The sequence below is a fragment of the Amphiprion ocellaris genome, chromosome 14, assembly GCF_022539595.1.
Source record: "Amphiprion ocellaris isolate individual 3 ecotype Okinawa chromosome 14, ASM2253959v1, whole genome shotgun sequence".
Lineage (NCBI taxonomy): Eukaryota > Metazoa > Chordata > Actinopteri > Pomacentridae > Amphiprion > Amphiprion ocellaris.
This window is the reverse complement of record NC_072779.1, coordinates 13,896,609-13,915,545: the sequence shown is the minus strand read 5'-3', so window position 1 is coordinate 13,915,545 and position 18,937 is coordinate 13,896,609. Positions and strand designations below refer to the sequence as shown.

Here is an 18,937-nt window from a genome sequence, read left to right as displayed (position 1 = left end):
AGTTGAGACTAGTTTAATTTTCTTTGCCTACGGCTGTGGCTGCAGCTTGGGCTATAATTAGGTGTAAAAATTTGCTTTGTGGGATATTGTAAGCTGTCTAACATGACCATGACCAGGACTCACTAGAGTTCACCTACTGGGCAGCACTTTGGTGATCATTACTTAATATAATGTTGTATTAAATACAATGAAAGTTGATGTATTTTTCATTTTATTGTAGCTTGAATCTACAACAATGACACTTATGAAGCAGGTGGCATAAAATGCCAGTTCATGACCTTACAGAGGCGTCACATTTACACACAACAATGCAGCTCAAAGGACTCAGTCAGCAGGATAAGTGTGACTTGACTGACTTTTCTCATGTTGCTTTTCTCCACTAGTATAACATTAATCATGGGCTCTAGTGTTGACTGCCAGACAGCTTTTAAGCATAAATGAGCAGTTGTCATTATGGATTGCTTCTCTGATGAAGGAGCGATAGCTGTAAACATTTGGTGAATAAATCATTGTGTAATGGAGAAGAGTTGTGTGACATGTTTTAATTATGATCGACTCGTATTGAAGCTCACAGCGGTGAGCACACGTTGTCGAAGTTAGAAACGGCTTTATACTTTTAATAGACTGTCAGATGGAAGTCGATTTTTGTTTTCTTTTTTTCTTGGAGCCACCTCTGATGAAATGCAACAAAAGCAGCCCAGGCCACCACATAGCTTTGGCTCGGTAAGTAGCGAGCACAGCGGGGTATCAGTCTGGTCGGCCACAGAACAGTTTCTAGCCAAGATGATAAAAACAGAACCACCCGGTGCCAACAGGTAGATCTGGCTGTCAGTATTTATGCTCCAGTTGTCGACAGCTGTCATTTGAAAACAGAGGTACAAGCGTGTGACACTGTAAACTGGAGGAAACAACACTGACAGAAATGAAGAAGGGAGAAACTGACTCAACTGGATAAATGCTTCTGTGACACAGCACTGTTTTATATGGCCAGCAATATCTGATGTTGTGACTGCTAAAGATATCTAGCAAAGCCATGCAGGCAGAGGTAATGTGGGGTCACTCATTCTTGTGCTTTTTGTACATGACATTTCTGTGGGCAGGGAAACTCTAATTTCATATGAATGGCAGTAAATAGACAGAATGGATCATTAGAACAGACTGAACATTTTCTTCAGGTAATAGTAGTAAGCTGCCTGGCTAGCACTGACTTAAGAGCACACAGTAATTAACATCTTACCGTAATTATCCAGTGTGTTAACTAGCAAGCGGTGTGTGGTTCAATACAGGTTGTTATCATGATTGCAGAAAACAGAATAAGAACTACACAATAAAGGGAATTTTCTCTTTTTGTTGGAAGTGGCAACTAACTGCATTAATCTGCCTTTTAATTCAACAAATTAACACACGAGCATGAAAACTTCACCAGACCTGATGAATACTGAAGCTTTGACTCGCTGGGTCAGTTTGCACATCTGCAAAATCACCTCTGCAAAGACGTAATGAATCCACAGGATTGGATTCTGTCTAATCTGGATGAAGAAAACATCTGAGTATGAAATGAAGTACAGCAATAAGAGATGAACATGACGTGACTCTGCTCTCTAGTCAGCATCCTTTTTGTCACACACCAGTTGACCAATCACATTGCCCAACATCATGAAGCTCTACATGGCTGTAAAAGGAGCATCACTTAAAACAAATTTACGATCAGACAAATGACAATCAGAACAACTTCATGTAGCCTCACTGCTACAGCTTGGACTGAAGTGTTAGCTTGTCAAACATCTTTTGAAGCTCATGTTTCTCATCCTGCTTTGACTAGTCCTACAAGAATGTTGGTGGATCATGTTGCTTCAGCGTAGTGGCCCCCGATCAGTTTTCACCTAAAAAGCAAGAGCAGGGGATGACCCAATGACGGCCGCACACCACACGGCTGGGGAGTATTTACAAAATGTCATTCCCCTCTTCTTCTCTTCATTATCTCTTTCAACAAACGGCACAGTTTTAGGAAAATCTGTAAATGCAAAAGCCAGTGATAAAACAATGAAATCAGGGCGTTAGATCCTCATCATGTGAAGTTGCAGGTATTGCAGCCATTTCTATACATGGTCCCCCAAGCTTAGGATGAAATATAATCAAACAAATTCAAGTAAGCTTAGCATATGTGGTTGAAAATCCTTTAAAGCCAGTGACAGATCGATATTTATCACCCGGAGACCTGAACAGACTCGTAGTATCGCTCTAGACGATGCTCTGACTCGCCTGGATTGAGGTCATTCTCATTTTTTGCCTTTTTGAGGTTTTTGGCCATCGGACTGTCCCTCACTAAATAAAGCACATGCTCAATTGAACTTGAGGCCAAGTTAAGGACTCCATCGGTCAGGGCCATCACACTGTTTGGTCCTACAAGCCCTCTTTGCTGCCATGTTTCATAGTATCTTGCTGATCGTTCAATGAGTTGTGGTGCTTTCATTTTGATGCGAGCAGCCAGAATGTTTCTATACACCATTCATCCTGCCGCGGCTGTTAGAAGTGAAATTATCAATGAACTCAAGAGACTGCAGCGGCAGTTTTACACAGCCATTCCATAACACCACCTCCTCCATGTTTGACAGATGGGGTATGCCATTGATTATGAGCTGTCTCACACTTTCATCCTTCCATCACTCATGCACAAGTCAATCTTCTGTCTTGTCTGTCCAAAACACTTTGATCCTGTAGTCTAAAGGTTTCCTGGAGTACCTCTGCATCATGTGGGGAACCATCTGAGGTGTATTCTTGTCCTAGTAGTTGTATTTGATATAAATGGGCTTTATGTCAAATTAACGTAACAACGAGAATCAGCACTAGATCTTTTGGTAACTCGTTTTTTAAATGTAGTCCACAAAGCCTGGGGAACATTTGCAACAAGATCCATCTCACGTGGATATAAACAGACTTAATTTAAAGCAGAGAGATGTTACTTCAGTTTTTGTTGACGTAAAACCCAACACACTGCTGCACAGAAACAACAAAAATTAGTTAATGCCCTATAACGTATTGACTGCACAGTGTATTCTCATTAAGATGTCAATAAAAAATAATGATTCTCCTTAATCAGGGCCACTTACACTGTAAATCTGCCATTCGACCTGACGAATAAACCATAATAACGATTCAAAGCTCTGTTTGACCACATACATGGACAGTGCTTTTGGATGTGGAATTGCAATAAGTGGCGTTCTGGTATCATAACACTGAGCCAGCCAGAGCAGAGGCTCATTATGTCTTCTCAACTAATTAAGACGGGAGGAGAAGCCCTGGACTTTCCTCTCTTGTCATTTTCACAAGCATCCACAGCTATATAGATACATATAAATATATTACATTCAACAAACATGAATAACCTGTACATGAGAAAAAGGCTCAACCACAATCTGTGTCCCTAGCCAGATGTTGATCCTACATCCTTCACTGTAACCCCAGAAATGAAATGAGCTTTTTCAAAGTGATGACGACAGTTTTTTCTGTCAACAGGAGGGGTTTCCTCACACAAGGACACTGGTCTTTAACAAGGATAGAGGTGCACAATATGCACAAATACATAGAGGCAAACACCTATCCAAAAGCAGAATAAAACCGCCACATACATGAATCTATAATGCTTTGATCAACAAGTCTGCGAGAGTTTTACTCCTTCTCCATGTCTATACAGGCTCACAGCTACATACACACCCACATGTGCCAGGCCACGTTCATACGTAATACCCGAAGTGGATGATTAAACCTATCCAGAGCACGCGTATAAGGAGAGCAAAAAAAAAAAATGTCCTCATACACATATTTCTGACGAATCTATGACGGTGGAGCGGATTCCAAGCATGTTCGATGCAGTATGCACAGATGTAGATACAGACCTCCCCTAAGCCTGCCAGAATGACTCGCAGACTTTGAGCTAACATGCAAAAACAGAGGCAGCAACAGAGAGATGGAAGGAGAAGGACGACACAAACGGAGAGGTGAATTTACCTACCACACATGGGCAGAGAGAAGGGAGCTTAGTGCGGCCCTTCATGAGCAAGAGACAGAGGAAAAACAGCCTCCCAGACACCCGCAGTAGAGGAGGAGAGGGATGGGGAGAAAGAGAGGGAGGGAGAGAGAGAGGGAGAGAGAGAGAGAGAGAGAGAGAGAGAGAGATGGGAGGCTGGGGAAGGGGAAATAAAAAAAGAGGGAGGGGGAGAGAGGGGAGGGGAAGGGGGTGTCGTAGCAGACGAAGAGAGAGAGAGAGAGAGAGAGAGAGAGAGTTTTCCTGGAAGCCAGAGTTGTTGGTGTTGGATATATCTTGATGTTAAAGGCAAGGGTCTGAATCGAGAAGGACTGGCAGTCTGCTCCAGCCGTGACTCATAAAATATGTTTGCCACTGTCGGTGGGTGAGGGAGGGAACAGGGAAGAAGGAGACGGAGAGTCAACCATCTATATTGTTTCATTTTCCTCCTTTGTTTTTTTTTTTTTTGAAGTAAACACTAACAGTACGCCTCTATCCGATCGGCTCTTTGCTCCCCCGTGACACATCGTCAGACACATACCCAACGTGCATACGTCAGACAGAGGCACAACATTCTGATGAATTGGGAGCATTTTTGACACAGATCTCTCAGTTATACAACCACAGTGTGTTTACATGTTTATCCCTTTGCAGCTGGTATTTTAACTGCAGCCTATATGCTCGTTTTTAGGTGTCACTGGTGCTCCAGACTGACCCTGTTGATGTGCACATTTCAAAATATGAAACAATTAATTGGTTGATTGGTTGACAACAATTTTGATAATTGCTTAATTGTCATATATCTGAGCAAAAATGCCCAACGTTTTCTGGTTGCAGCTTCACAATAGTGATTCTGTGTCCTTTTTTTTCAGGTTTACATTCTAAGCTGAACACCTTAATCAGGCAGAACAATTCACTGTACATTATTATGGGCTCTCAAACATATGCAGGGATTTTTTTTCCTATTTGGTGACAGTTGATTGATTTGATATTCATTAGACAATCAAAACATTTTGACATCATGAAACTGTGATCTTTTGTTGCAGCTCCACTTGTATTATAGCTAACTAAAACTATATTGGAGGGGGGAAAATGACTTGAAAGAGAATGACTACACATTTTATGCCTGTAACACAATACACATTTCTATATCATAAAAGTGTACTTAAAATGAAATACATTGTATGAATGAAAGAAGATCAGTTTAAGTACAGTAGCAAAGAACTGCCAAGTTGATCTTGTTTTATTTGCAGATCTTGAAAGATGCAGTACAACTTTAAAAATAAAAAGAGCTGTTAGAATAGAAGAAGTTGGGCACTTATCACTGCAAATAATAGCTATCTGTTAAAGTTCCTCTTCAGTCACCAAATAAACCCCTGAAAGCTCATCTCTGTGTATCAAACTTGGTTTTTTTTTCTGTTAAAATAATCCTTTCCTGCCTTAAACTGGCCTATTTTAGAATGTGCAGATCAATGAATCCCCACCTCCTCTCCTTCTATTCCTTTACTACTTGTTGCAGTTCAAGCACACCAGCTCACCTACTACTCAAACACTGGAAGATGAATGACTCCATGCTGCACAATGGAAAGCAATATTGGAATAACTCAACCGTACATGTTCAACCTGTACATCAATTCGGAAGAAGATCCCCACCAATACATTGTAGTTCGAAGGAGGAGGTGCTCAGCCTGGCGTTGAATGCTTGTTTGGCTCATAATACGTCTTGTAGCATTGAAAAACACGTGTGTACATGTTATCAAGGTGAAAAAATAGATTTTTAGCATTTTATCGAAGGGGTTCTTCTGTTAAAAAGTAATGTGGAAAAAGGTCAAGACCTAACTGTCCTGGTTGTCGGTTGAAAATCATTCACCAAGTGTCTAAAAAAAAGGTGATTATACCTCATTAACTATTTTAGCGATATAAACTTAGCCACTATGCTCCTTCTTTCACAGCAGAGAAGGCAGTTCACTCTCATTTATTATGTTATATTTATCGCTGATCTTTTTTGAGCTAAAACATATTTTAAAATCTAACATCAACTTTGATATTATTCATAGATGGATGACTGACTGCGTTCTTGACTCTTCCATTCATTTGATGTGTTATTTGTACATTAACTGCACCTTGAGATTGTGATGGTTGTCAGTATTGTTGACTCAGTATTCAAGTCTCTTTCTATATAAAGGATATTTTTTTTTCTATTATGCTTTTCAAAAACAGATGTCTCAGACAGCCTTTGGTGCAAATAGTATCTTAATATAGCCTACTGCACTTTCTCACCTCAGCGATTCACATCAGCCAAGCACAGCAATAACTAGTAAATTAAAAGACTTAAACCACAGGTGTTACAAAGTGTATTGGTTTGCTGAAACAGATGATAATTCATATTTATAGTCACATTTAATTCATAGGCACATTGAGCCAATCAGTTATTTCACACCAATGACTAAATATTACCATAAAAAGCCTAGAGATGCAATAAAAAATCATGTTTCCAGATTTCTTTTTACACTTCAGGATTTCTTTTGATTTACCCATGATGATCAATATTTACTAGACAAACTGTAAATACAATAAGATAGACATTCTGTATGAAGCCTTACAGTCCTGTGGTAATCAATTGAATCCCTGCATCCACATCACAAACTCAGATACATTCCTGTGTACAGCTAGAGTAATGAGTTGACACTAGGGATGTATTAGATGCTTTATGGTAACCCTTTAGCCAAAGCAGCTGCATCGAATCACTCCTCTGTGGTGTGTGTTCCTGCAGCGAAACAAAATAGTTCCTGACTAGATGGTGAAAGTCAATCTTCTCATAAAATATTGATGCCAGGATGTTCAAAAATAACACTTGATTTTAATATTGTCAATAAATGAGAGAGTAGTTTTATTTTACCAAATATAAAATTGGTAAAATTGGTGACAGCAGGCTGTGTGAAGAAAAGTGCGTTTATTATACTGATGTCGTATTTTACAGTCATGTTGGCCAGTCTTAGTCGGCCAGTCAGTGTGGTCAGTATTTTGGCACTGAATGTTATTCCCATCTATCGCTTAACTGTCATAATAATGGGCATATTTGCGTGTAGTTTCTGCGTTTCCCTTCTGAGGCCTTGTCTCTTTGTGCTACACGACTGTATTAAGGGAGAAACAGAGTTGGTTGGAGGAATAAACAGAGTAAATGCACCATGACCCCATTGGACTGTTTTACAGTGGACTGCTGTTGGGTGATGGATGGGTTATGACACCTGCAGAGGTTAGGCCCAAAGCCCTCTGGACCTCAGCGACACACTGAGCTGTGGCTTCTGCATCAGCTTCACTGTCTGTAACTAAAGACAACTGGAGCACATCGTGACATTTCCATCTGGAACGAAGCCTGTTAGAACAGTGTCAAACGCTGCGTAACCTGCGGATCCAGCCGCATAAGACCAAACATTAATTTTCTATTCTCCGCATTCATGAGCCTTCTCTGCTGCCGCCTACACAGAGGTCATCCTCCTACCTGCACGCTGTGGGCTTCACATTATCAACACCCTTCAATGGCAGGCCTCTCTCTCTCTCTCTCTCTCTCTCTCCCTCTCTCTCTCCCTCTATCTCTCACTATCTCTCTTTTCCACTCCTCTCTCTCCCTCCCTTCCTCCTTTCATCTCTATTCTCTCCATGATGATACCCCTGCCATGTTGTCATGGCAACAATCGGGCCCTGATTGCTTGGTTGCTAGGCAACTGACATCACCTATAAGAGGAACATGAAGATACAAAGCCAGAGACAAACAAATCACACAAAATATGTGTGCTTGTACATTTCTGTGTTGACCGTGAGCACATCTGTATTTGAACTCTCGTGGTGTCATTAACTCGTGTCATGTTCTCCATTGAAATGGTGATTTTTTTTTCTTTTTTCAGGGCCAAAGCCACACATGTAGGCAGCAAGGTGTATCATTAGAGTTACAAAGCATGTAATTCAAATGTGGCTGGTACTCGCAGCAGTCTTGTGCGGATTGAGAAGGTTAAAAACCTCTAAATCCGTGACATGAATTTCAGATGAGAACATTATAAATGCCAGTGACAAGGGACTGCCCATGAATAACTGATACAGTAATTTGATTGCCTACTTCCTATTAATTATGAGGAAACACACAGAGCCTCCACCTTAGAGACCACATATGTACTCTCTGGTTCGGGCTAATGTAGCATAATCTAGTGTCTGAACATGAAACTGTTCACATGGAGCAGCTGAAATTTGACAATATCTGTGATCCAGATTGTCATGGGCTCCTGTGCTGTAATTTAACAATGTGCCACAAGGTGTCATTGTGTGCTGTACTGAAAAAAAAGTCATCACAGCTCTCTAAGAAAATCTGATCCCATTTGCAAAGCTAATGCAAGTGCTATTCATATTGATGATATCAGCAGTGCCATCCTTGTCATCCTTGTTTTTGTCACTTTCCTTCTATACCTTCCTCCTTCCTGTGCCCCCTCACATCCACATTGCAACCCACACATTACATACACTAGTTAGCTGATGCCTTTGACGAAGCTGCCTATAATGTAGTCATATTGTTTTATTACAGAGAGACCTAGTGAGAAGTTAACCCTCTTTAACCTTAGCTCCCGACCTAATGAGGTCTACAGAACCTCCTCTATTGAATCTGTCAACATCTTTAAATATACACCATCCATCATTGCAATTGATTTAGATATTTCTCATTTATTACCACAACAGTTTGTTGTGTTTCTTGCCCATTCAGTGCAGAGTAGCTGTCAGCCGCGGTCCTCCTCACGGTCCACCACAGAAAGCTTGTGTTTCGTCATTAGCCTTCTCACTCAATGTGAGACGACAAAGTCTCCAGCCCAAACAACCCATGATGGATCTAATTTGTCACCTGTCATATGGACAATTTCAGGATGGGCAGAGATTCTGACAGCTAAAACAGTGAAAATACACATCCCAGCAGACCCAAAGCAGGCTCTACTGGTGGACAGCTCTGCTGCTGCTTCGAATTATAATAGACGATACCGAAAGATTTTTTCTTTCCTGTGTAACTTGATAGTCTATAGGCTTGTTGACTGCTCATATTTGTCAAATCAACAAGAAATGAACAAATGATCCAGCAAACATGAGGGCATAACAATCCCCACAATGAACACCTGTCCAAAGTCAGACTAAAAAAAGAGGAAATTCAAGTCTTTAAATTCAATAAATAGAAAGATACATAACAGCGCTACAAGCACTACAGATACAGACGTAGGATCTGGCCTCATCACATTGTGGAACGCTGAAATATCGACGTATAATATCTAAACATTCAAGGTAAAGTTATGTCATTGGGTGAGATTGTAGAGCAGAGTGAAGCGAAAGACAGCAAGAAAAGCATGGAGCACAGATTGTGTTGTGTGCATTTGACAAAGAGAAGCTCTTAGCCTCCTTGCTGGCTGAGGCGCCTGGCGGGGGTGATGGGCACTAGAAAGTAGCTGAAATATGCTCATGCAGCTCAAATATGAAGTGAGCCGCCACCAGTGTTAATTCTGCAAGCTGAGGAAGGTGAAACCAGCGTATACTGTACGTCTGATTTTCTCACCACATTATCTGATGCTTCATTTCTACAAGAATATTCCCAACAACTGAAGCTGTTTGAATTTAACACCTGTAGTAAAAAAATAAAAAACATACAAGTAGCACCACACAACAAGCCTCCACCTCTTGTTTAACTAAACCTTACAAGTGTTCAAAGGCAAGAACTCCAGCAAGGCTGCAATTGCAATCCACAGTGCAGAAGCCACTTGTGCTGGAGCAAGATGCTCTGCAGTTTGTGTGAATTCTGTCTGATCATGTAGGTGTGTGACTTTCTTTCGGTAAAGCGGCTAAAATGTGTGGGTGAGTGGTGCAATATGTACTTAAAGATGAAACAAAACCATGGCTAACCCTAGAAATTGCCAATATTTGGAGCTGTCATCGGAGCTGAAATGACGACAAATGAATCAAGAAGGAGGAGGGGAGGGGGAAAAAAAGCATGTCTGTCTGTATAGCATTTCATCTCTGATTTCCCCCTCGGTTCTGCTGTGTTTGTTTATCGGCTAGCAGAGAACCTCGGCACTGTGCAGTCATGGCATCAGACTTGCACTGGGGCAGACCCTGCTTCACTCACTGTGCCCTGGGAGCAACTTGGCAGGATCAGTGTCTCTGTGGCTGCATACAAAAGGCCTGATGGACGCTCGTGCCCTTGAGTGGAGATCATTTGAGCTCTCCACTGGACCGCCAATCCTAACGCACAGCACACTGTACTGTATTTCACACACTCACACACACAGGCATCGCACGTTATATGGTGAATGGACACTTGTTAAGGTGGGTGAGTTGAATGAATACCGAGGAGGCTCTGTTTGATTTACGAGCACGGGGTTTAGCCTAACTCCATTTTGGAGACTCTTAGGGCTACAGCAAGAAAGCAGCAGTCGTAAGCTTCTCATCCTTGTATGCACACACAATAACGCACACATCCAGGAGGTATAAATATTCATAGACAGTATATTGAACCTTAAGAACAGCTGGCAGCAAACGTGAGTGCTAAAACCCATTCCAGGCAAGAGGATGTTCATGTTGGACCATGTAGACATGCATGAAGCCAATAATGTGCACATGGGGCTGCTGACTTTGACTACATCTTGTCAAATGTATAATTCATTAGAAGAAGCACTAACTAGGGAAGCCTCGAAAGTGCTGAAGAAGAGGGCAGGAGGTAAGCTACCGAGTGGAGAGCAGGGGGGAGAGGAGGTAAAGCGAGATAAAGGAAAGATGAGGCTGGAAGAGAAGAGCCGAGTTAGGGATTACAGAGGTGAAGGAGGCAGAAAGGACAAAAAAAAAATAGTGGAACTGGAAATGTGAGAGCAGAGAAGTGGAACGAGGGTGACAACAGGGAGAGGAGTGATAATCAAAGGAATGTAAGACAAGCTAAGAAGGGCTAAGGCAGCAGAAAAGAGGCAGCGTAAACGTGTCCTCCTTTCCCCATGCACACGAGGAGGACTTGATTTTATTGCAATAATTTCCTCTAAGAGAGAATTAACATTAGCCGCTTTTAGCTTAAATCTCTTTGACTGTGTACACCATCTTTGTTCTTGCCTCTGAAATATCAAACCATCCTTCTCTGACTCAGTGCCATACAGGGAGGGAGAGTCAAAGGTATTGTCAGGCTTGCAGCCAAATATAAATCCTGTGACGTCTCCTCGAGCTGATATGCTCTAATATTCCAGTTCTAAACGTTATGTAATGGCACTTCTGTATGATTCATTGGTATCATATGTTGCAGTTTATTGTTTATTTATTTTTTCTTAGATGTTAGTGTAGGAAGAAGCAGAAAATTACATAAGCTGTTAAAAAGTCCAATTGAACACTCAGGAGGATGCAGTCCTTGGTAGGAATTGTTCCTGGTCATCTGTTTTAGAAATGAGTTCAATTTACAAGCATTTATGGAGCATCTCTACACCACTTCACAAGACCTCAGCCGAAAATTTGTTAGAGTTAGATTCGTCTGAAAGCTGATTTTTAAAAGACTGGTGTGATCACCGCATAAAGATAAAACAAATATCTGAGGGGTTTTCTGGAGGCTTTCGGAGACAGAAGGCTATCTTACTTGAGCTTTTATCCAAGCCAAATGTTGGAAATTCTCAAGAGTAGGCAGATGTGTGAAGATGACACTGGCATTATGAAAGAAAGAGAAATACTTTCACAATTTCACCTCAAGAAGGAGAAACTATTCTTACAAATGGGCTTGCTTTGAATGGTCTTTATTTTCCCTCATGAAATCGCACTGCCTCTATTACTATCAAAAAAGGTCCATTTATATCTCACTGGAAATTCAGGGTGAATTTCCTACCAAAATATTGAACAATGTAGCTCACCTAGTGATGCCACTGAAAGCTTGTTTTCGTATTGTATTGCTAATATTTCAGCTAAAATCAGCCCTGAACAGAGTAGTGCTTTAGTTTAACTCGGTGTAGCTCTGAACAGGGTTATCAGATATTTGTCACTCACTGGCTCACTGTGGCTTCTCCCACACAGCAAAACTTTGTGCACAGACCTGCAGGGAAGCAACATTGTTCACATAACCTGTTAAGCAGTATGTGGGTGTCATGGAAGAGCTCACACAGGGAGCTGCTCACCCATCATCTGCTACACGATGGCAAGCCACACTCCTCACCTGCAATGCAGCCAGCCTCCATTAAAGTTTAATAACTCACATTTAAAGGAATACACCGAGTTTTTTTGGGAAGATGGATTCAAGCGAACTTACACAGTGGAAAGACAAATGAATCTCCAATGAATGCCAAAGGTTTAGCTCATTTTGTCCAGTGAAATGCTGATTGTAGTTTAAAGTGAAAATGGAGCCACTCATTTCATTGGTGGATCAAAGCCCTGCGTTGCTGATCCGTCAGTGCGTCCTTTTACGCACTTTTGTACACTAACTTAGCCTTTTATAAACTGACCATCTGTCCCACAAGTTCTTGGCAATACTCTGCTCTTCTTTGCCAGCTTTACAGTAAGTCTTTTCTCACTTCAATAGCGATGCAGGACAAGTTTGGTGAAATATCCACTGTTACCAACTGTGGTCTTTCACTTACAGTGTTCTTTTTTTCCCTTCTTTTATTCAAGCTAACTCAGTGAGTCATCCTCAGGTCAAATAAGATGCATGAGGGACTGATGTTTCAGGGCTACTGAGGGATACCTTGACATTTTCTTCCGTTTTCTCATCAAGAATTTGTCACCCTGCATCGTGATAGGTGTTCAGAACCAGCAGATCTCAGATAAGAAAATCAAATTGTGTGAAATTATTTCATTTTTTTATGATGTAATATAGACAGAAATGTACTTTATTGTAAACCTCGACAGTGCTGTTTCTTCTCATGACTGCACCTACTTATCTATGTTTAACTGACGAAAGATCTTCTGTTGCCACAGAAACCGAGAGCTTCATAAGCAAATGAATGTGCCACAGTTAAGCACAAATTTACGTAATACATCTGAAAGCACCAGCTGCACTCACGTCTGCTCTACAAACACCAAATAAGTCCCAATAAAAATTTCTAAATCCTCACCACCTTCACGCAACTGTAGGAGTTGCTTTGTGAGTGTGTGTGTGTGTTTCTGTGTATTTCCCACTTTTTTTCATCACTTCCTGCCAGAAGCTCCATTCAGGTGCAGATGCTACAGTACATTGTTCACCTGCTTTTGAATCCGTGTGTGTGCAAGTGTGCCCACCAGGATATTCGAAGGTCTGGAAGAGATTGAAGCCGTCTGAACAAACAGGCTCTGACCCCAGAGTGTGTCCTGAGCCAGACTACATTAAAGCCATTTCAATTTTCTCTATATTAACCAATTTCATGTCTAGCACCGCCTCCGCGCAGCAGCGGTGCTTCTGCCGCCGAGCACATGTGTGCGATGCAACACGTCACTCACTGCCAGCGTGTGAGAGGCAGATGTGTTCAGGTGCACGGCGGGTAACCGCAACGTGTGTCGAGGTTAAGAGAAAGCAGCTGGAAATATACGGATATTAGCATGCAGAGTGCCCTCCCATGGTTTCTCCCTGACATGTTCTGCGGCTCACAAAGCCCCGCGCAGGCAACCCAAGCGCCAGTTCTCTCCCGCTTTTACTACATCCACGCAGGTCAGCCAGCCCCTGTTTATACACTCACAAAGCATGACACAGAGTAGGAGATGCAGAGAGAGTGGGAGAGAGGGTCATCCAGAGACGGAGATATCAAACAGTATTCAGTCTCCACACCACTCAGTCAGCTCAGCTCACCCTGTGGTTTTTCTCAAATGTTCAAATCGCAAAAAAAAAGAGCCCAACAGTAGAAACATTTTTGTGTCATACAGTAGGAAAAATGACATGTAGATGACATACTTCTGTAACTGAGAGATGACAGCTTCCTTCCTTCTCTGTGTTCACATACAGTTGTGGCAGCCTCACTCTCTCTCTCTCTCTCACACACACACACACACACACACACACACACACACACACACACACACACACACACACACACACACACAGAGTAATGAACAACAGATAGGCTTACCTTTGTAGTCACAATGCAGAGGCAGTCCATGGTACTTAGAACAAAATATTGGGGTGTATCTCAACCCCCCCAACCCCCCACGACAGAGGGCTGAGACCCCACACCCCTCTCCCCAGCCTGCCCCACTCCTGCGCTCTCACTCTCGTCCTGCCTTTCCCCCCTTTTCTCTCCTTCCGTGAGTCTCTTCTTTGACTAACTGAACCAGCGAGGGAAAGAGAGGATGGAGGGAGGGGGAAACATGAAAAGGGAGGGGGAGGGCCACAGGGAAATAGAGAGAGTGAGCAAAGAAAAGAGAGAGGAGAGGAGAGAGGGTGGTCTTGGAATTTAGCATGAGAGAGAGAGAGAGAGAAAGAGTGGAAATAAAGGAGAAGGTGAGCGATTTTTTCTTCTCTCTCCGAGGCGACAAAGGAGTGGTGGAAAAAAAGAAAGGAAAAGATGGGGTGAATGTGAAAAGAGATGGAGGAAAGGAAGGGGAGGATGGAGATGGAAAGCAGAGGTTGTGGGATTAACACACACACATGGAGAAAAAAATGGGGAGGGGGGGCTCACACTGTGGAAAGAAAAGGGAAAAAGAGAAACAGAGAATAAGACGGCAAAACAGCAGAGGATGGAGAGGAAGAACTGAGGGAGGGGACAGTGAAGGAGAGAGAAAAGGAGAGGGAGAGTGGGTGAGTGCATGAGCGTGCGCGTACGTGCGCGCACGTGTGTGAAGACAGAAGGAATTAGACCGAAAGAAAATGTGTTGAGGAGGAGAGTGTGAATTACATATGCATCACAGAAAAAGAAGGCACGAAGCACCGCGAGAGCCACTTCAAGAAGACCCAATCACATGAAACAGGAGTTTTTGTGTTAACCGGATGGAATAATGAGACTGAAAATACATCAAGGTTTTTCTGCTTGTTGTAGCACTCTGCAGCTGTTGCCTTAGCAATGGTGCAGTTGTTGCCATGGCAATAGGGAGGCTTGTTGTTGTCATATGGTCACCCTTGTAGTGCTGAGGACTGAGTGAGGAACTCTGTGCTGGATGGACACACCTGGATGTGTCTGTGTGTGTGTGTGTGTGTGTGCACATCTTGTTGTAAGTGTGTGTTTGTGTGCAGCTGTGTTTCCATTGAGTAATGGAGGGCAGAGAACCATGAAGGGCAGTCAGATTTAAATAAGTAATCACCAGAAATCATCTACTGGATCATCTAAACATGAAGCATTACTAAATATAAGCATCAGTCGCCATTTATGATTTTTTGAAAACTTTGAGAAACCATTCAGAATCCAAATTATTCTTTGATTTCTGCTGTGTTTTATCATCACATTTGCTCTTTCCTTTAGTTTAACTGAAATGGTGTAAAAATGTATGTTCTCCTCTCAGTACACTCTGCCTTTAAGACTGTGGACTGTACCACTTGGGCTTATGTAAGGGGGAATGTGTGCTTTAGTGTCTTTACATCATCAGTTCTATAATTGTACAAATCCACCCCTCACCCCACCTCGTCCCCACTTCCCAGCTCCCCACAATGCCAGAGCAATGGTGCAGCAATAAAGCAATTCTAAATGATGAACACACATTTGTTCCCCAGGGTGAAAAGTAGAGGCTTTGATTGAAATGTACAGTGCAAGAAACAAACACAGAGACACTTGCATCCACAGACGGCCACATCCTTCAGATGGCCGCCGTTATAAATACACTCCCAGTCAAGCTTTCACACATGTCAAGCTCTGTAATTAAATGTAAAGACAGACAACCTTATTTACTCCACTTGTACTACGTTAAATACCTGTTCATGGTGAACCACAGACCGAGCTTGTTAGGAGCCAGACAGCAGATTAATGTGACTGAGCTTTAATGAGGAAGCCAGAAGAGATTCCAGCAGAGGCAGTTAAAGTAATATTTCACATTATCCTCATATAACATTTAATAACTCCCACTAGCCTTGTACAACTTCCTTCTATTATGTATTTAAAGACCCCCTCCAGTGAGAATAATTTTTAAAAACATGTTAACATGTCTATATGGTGGTTTTTATATGCCAAAAGACACATCATGAGCTAAATAATCAGTTAACACCACAGCTGAGTATTTCTTTCTTGAAACTGCAGGGTACTGATGACAGACTCAAAAATATGGAATCGGGCTTTCAGGGTTTCATATTTCATTCCTGTCAACTTATGGGATTGGTCTTTTCATAATCATTCTTCTTCTTCACTGGTTTCTGGTCCTAACATGGCTGGATTTTATAACTTGCCGTCGTGTAGCATAGAGAAACTGCATTTGAGCAGAGCCATGGGTGAGCTGGTGTGCTCAATCTGCAGCGAGAGACAGAACAAACTTCACATTCTGCAGGAAGCAACAGTGCAGAGTTGCATCTAAACTCACTAATGCATGGAGGGATTATTTACATGGGAAAAAAAACTTCTAATGTATGACTCTGATATACAGAGGTGAGTTTTTAGGGGTTTAATCAATGGCCACAGAGGAGCTTTAAAAGACTAAACAACTGCAAACCAAGTAGTTTTTTCCCAACTGATCTTTTAAGAGAGTACTTTGGTCAGTTTTTCACTATAAATAGAGAGAAAAATAACAGCAATGATAGCACAGAATCCAGGACCAGATGATATCTACAGAAATAAGTATTTGAACTGTTAATATTTCATATTTGTTGTCAAAAGAACAATATAATGACAGTTTTCAGTAACATATAAAACCCTGTGACAGTAGAAAAGCTCAACTTCACTGGCAGCATTTAGCAAGCAAGTCAGAAAGTATGCAAACAATACAAACTGATTTAGAAATTACACCTTTGTCTGTAGTGTACTCTAAGTATCACAAAAGATGTTTTCAAAAACATGTAATTCTCAGTGCGTATTTCATTTTCACTGGACCCCACAGTGAATTTTGTTACAGTTTAGCCCTACATACACTACCAGTCTAAAGTTTGGGCACACCTTCTCATTCAATGGTTTTTATTTATTATTTAAGACATCAAAACTATAAACGAATGCATACGAAATTATGTTGTGTTCATCTTCAGTATTAATCTACAATGTAAAAAACAATACTAATAAATAGAAAGCAAATTTTGTCCAAACGTTTTACTGGTGTTTTACTTCAATATTTGCTTGGAAAAAGGTAAAGGGCCACAGACAATGATTATTTTTATTCCAGTATGCACAGATGCTTATCACATGTAGAGTTAGACCAATAAACTGGATGACACCAACTTACTGCCATTAAATATATCTGCTGATATGTAGTAAGAAATTTCAGGACAAATGCAAGTCAGTATCTCCAGTACAGGTGAGGCTATAATCAAAAACTCAAGGGGTTTTCTACCTTTTTTTTTTCAATGTCTGGCTATCCAAAACTAAATAATGATTTTTTTATTATCATAGGAGAGAGAGAAAACAGACTTTGGAGAATCTGCTAACTTGTTTTCACTGGTTGTGTTGGGGGATGAAATGCTCAGTCCTTGTTTGGCAAACAAATGAACTTCTATTCTCCAGTTTATCTCAGGTTAATATGAGGCTTCAGCGGTCTGAGTTAATTAAATTCTCTTCCAGATTCCCTCCATGTGTTTCCCCAGACAGCATTTCTTCGCTGAACTGCAATGAGGGACAGTAACACACAGAAGGAATTCTGTGCTAAATAGAAGGAAGTGGCTGATATGATTTGAACAAAGTGGATTTTGTCATTTACACAGAAAATACACTGAAGCAGGGGTTTTCCCACATAGAGAGAAATTTTTGGCATCCCCCAAAGATATTTTGGCCAGCACCAAAGGAAAATCACCAGCACCAAAATGATAAGAAGGAGTAATTTTTAACCAGCTTTATGAATTGGGATTTCAACATTTTAGGTCAAATTTAACAACAAAATGCATCGATTTCTGTCAAATGAGGTAATACAGACTCATTGTCTTTACTGTCTGCATATCTATGATGTTTACTGTTATGTAGTTACCCCCCAAAGGCCCATTCTGAGTGGGAAAACTGCAGCTAAGTGTTAGAAAAGCAACTAAATATCGTTTTCAATTTACGTATGGCCATTTAAATGCGTCTATTAAATTACTGTTAATTAAAAAAACTTCAAAATTTTCATAAAACCCAACAAAATCAATTAACTCCTCTGTAGTTTGTTCTTCACTCTGCAGAATGCCATTATTGTGTATTGTAGCGGCCCTCTGTGCTCTGTTGTACTGAACTAGTTTTGACTAAATGCCAGAAATGACTTTATAAATCACCTGCAAATGTCACAGATAATTATTTCCACTTATCACATCTGTGGTGATGTGGGGTTTCTGTTTTTCATTTAATTGTTCATTTGTGTGGCGGTACTCATTGTGCCCTCAGCCTTGATAGCTGAATTACTTTTATTTGACTGCCTCCTCTTCCATTTTAAACAAATAAACGGAACTACCTCTTGGTACACAAAGCAAAAGGTAAAAATAAAAATCTGTTTTATGATTTTTTCCTTTTTGAAGGCGAACACATTTTGCTGTGTATTTCAGAAAACAGGACTCCGAAAACATTTCATGCCTGTGTAAATATTTCAGTGGGAAAACACATAATGTACATGTGGACGCATTAGTAATTAATGTAAGAGTGTAGCAGCATGTGCATGAGGTGATCAGGTGACTATGGCTGCTGTTATAATGCACATTTGCGAATGTATGTGGCCAGTATGAGATGACAGTGGATGAGTTGTGAGCCATATACTGTACGTAGCACACGTTTCCTCTCAGAAAATGATCCTAATATGGCTGACCTGTATACAAGATTATATAATTCAGCTCTCGAGTCAGCATGCAGCTCTGTGCTCGCATTTCCTTTGCCAAAACTTGAG

At 41.2% G+C, this 18,937-nt stretch overlaps 1 protein-coding gene across 2 annotated transcripts in view; it reads right to left on the bottom strand.

Annotated features, from left to right (window-relative positions):
- Positions 1-14,698, bottom strand: part of LOC111587179 (disks large homolog 4) — a 71,252-nt gene extending 56,554 nt beyond the window's left edge. The window contains exon 1 of one of the 2 annotated variants that reach the window (XM_023297031.3): positions 14,101-14,698. In XM_023297031.3, the coding sequence (XP_023152799.1) occupies positions 14,101-14,130 (30 nt within the window). In that variant the 5' untranslated portion in view covers positions 14,131-14,698. Of the gene's footprint in view, positions 1-4,012; positions 4,153-14,100 lie in introns of those variants that run through there. The other variant, XM_023297030.3, reaches the window with a different exon arrangement.
- Positions 14,699-18,937: the final 4,239 nt, after the last annotated feature.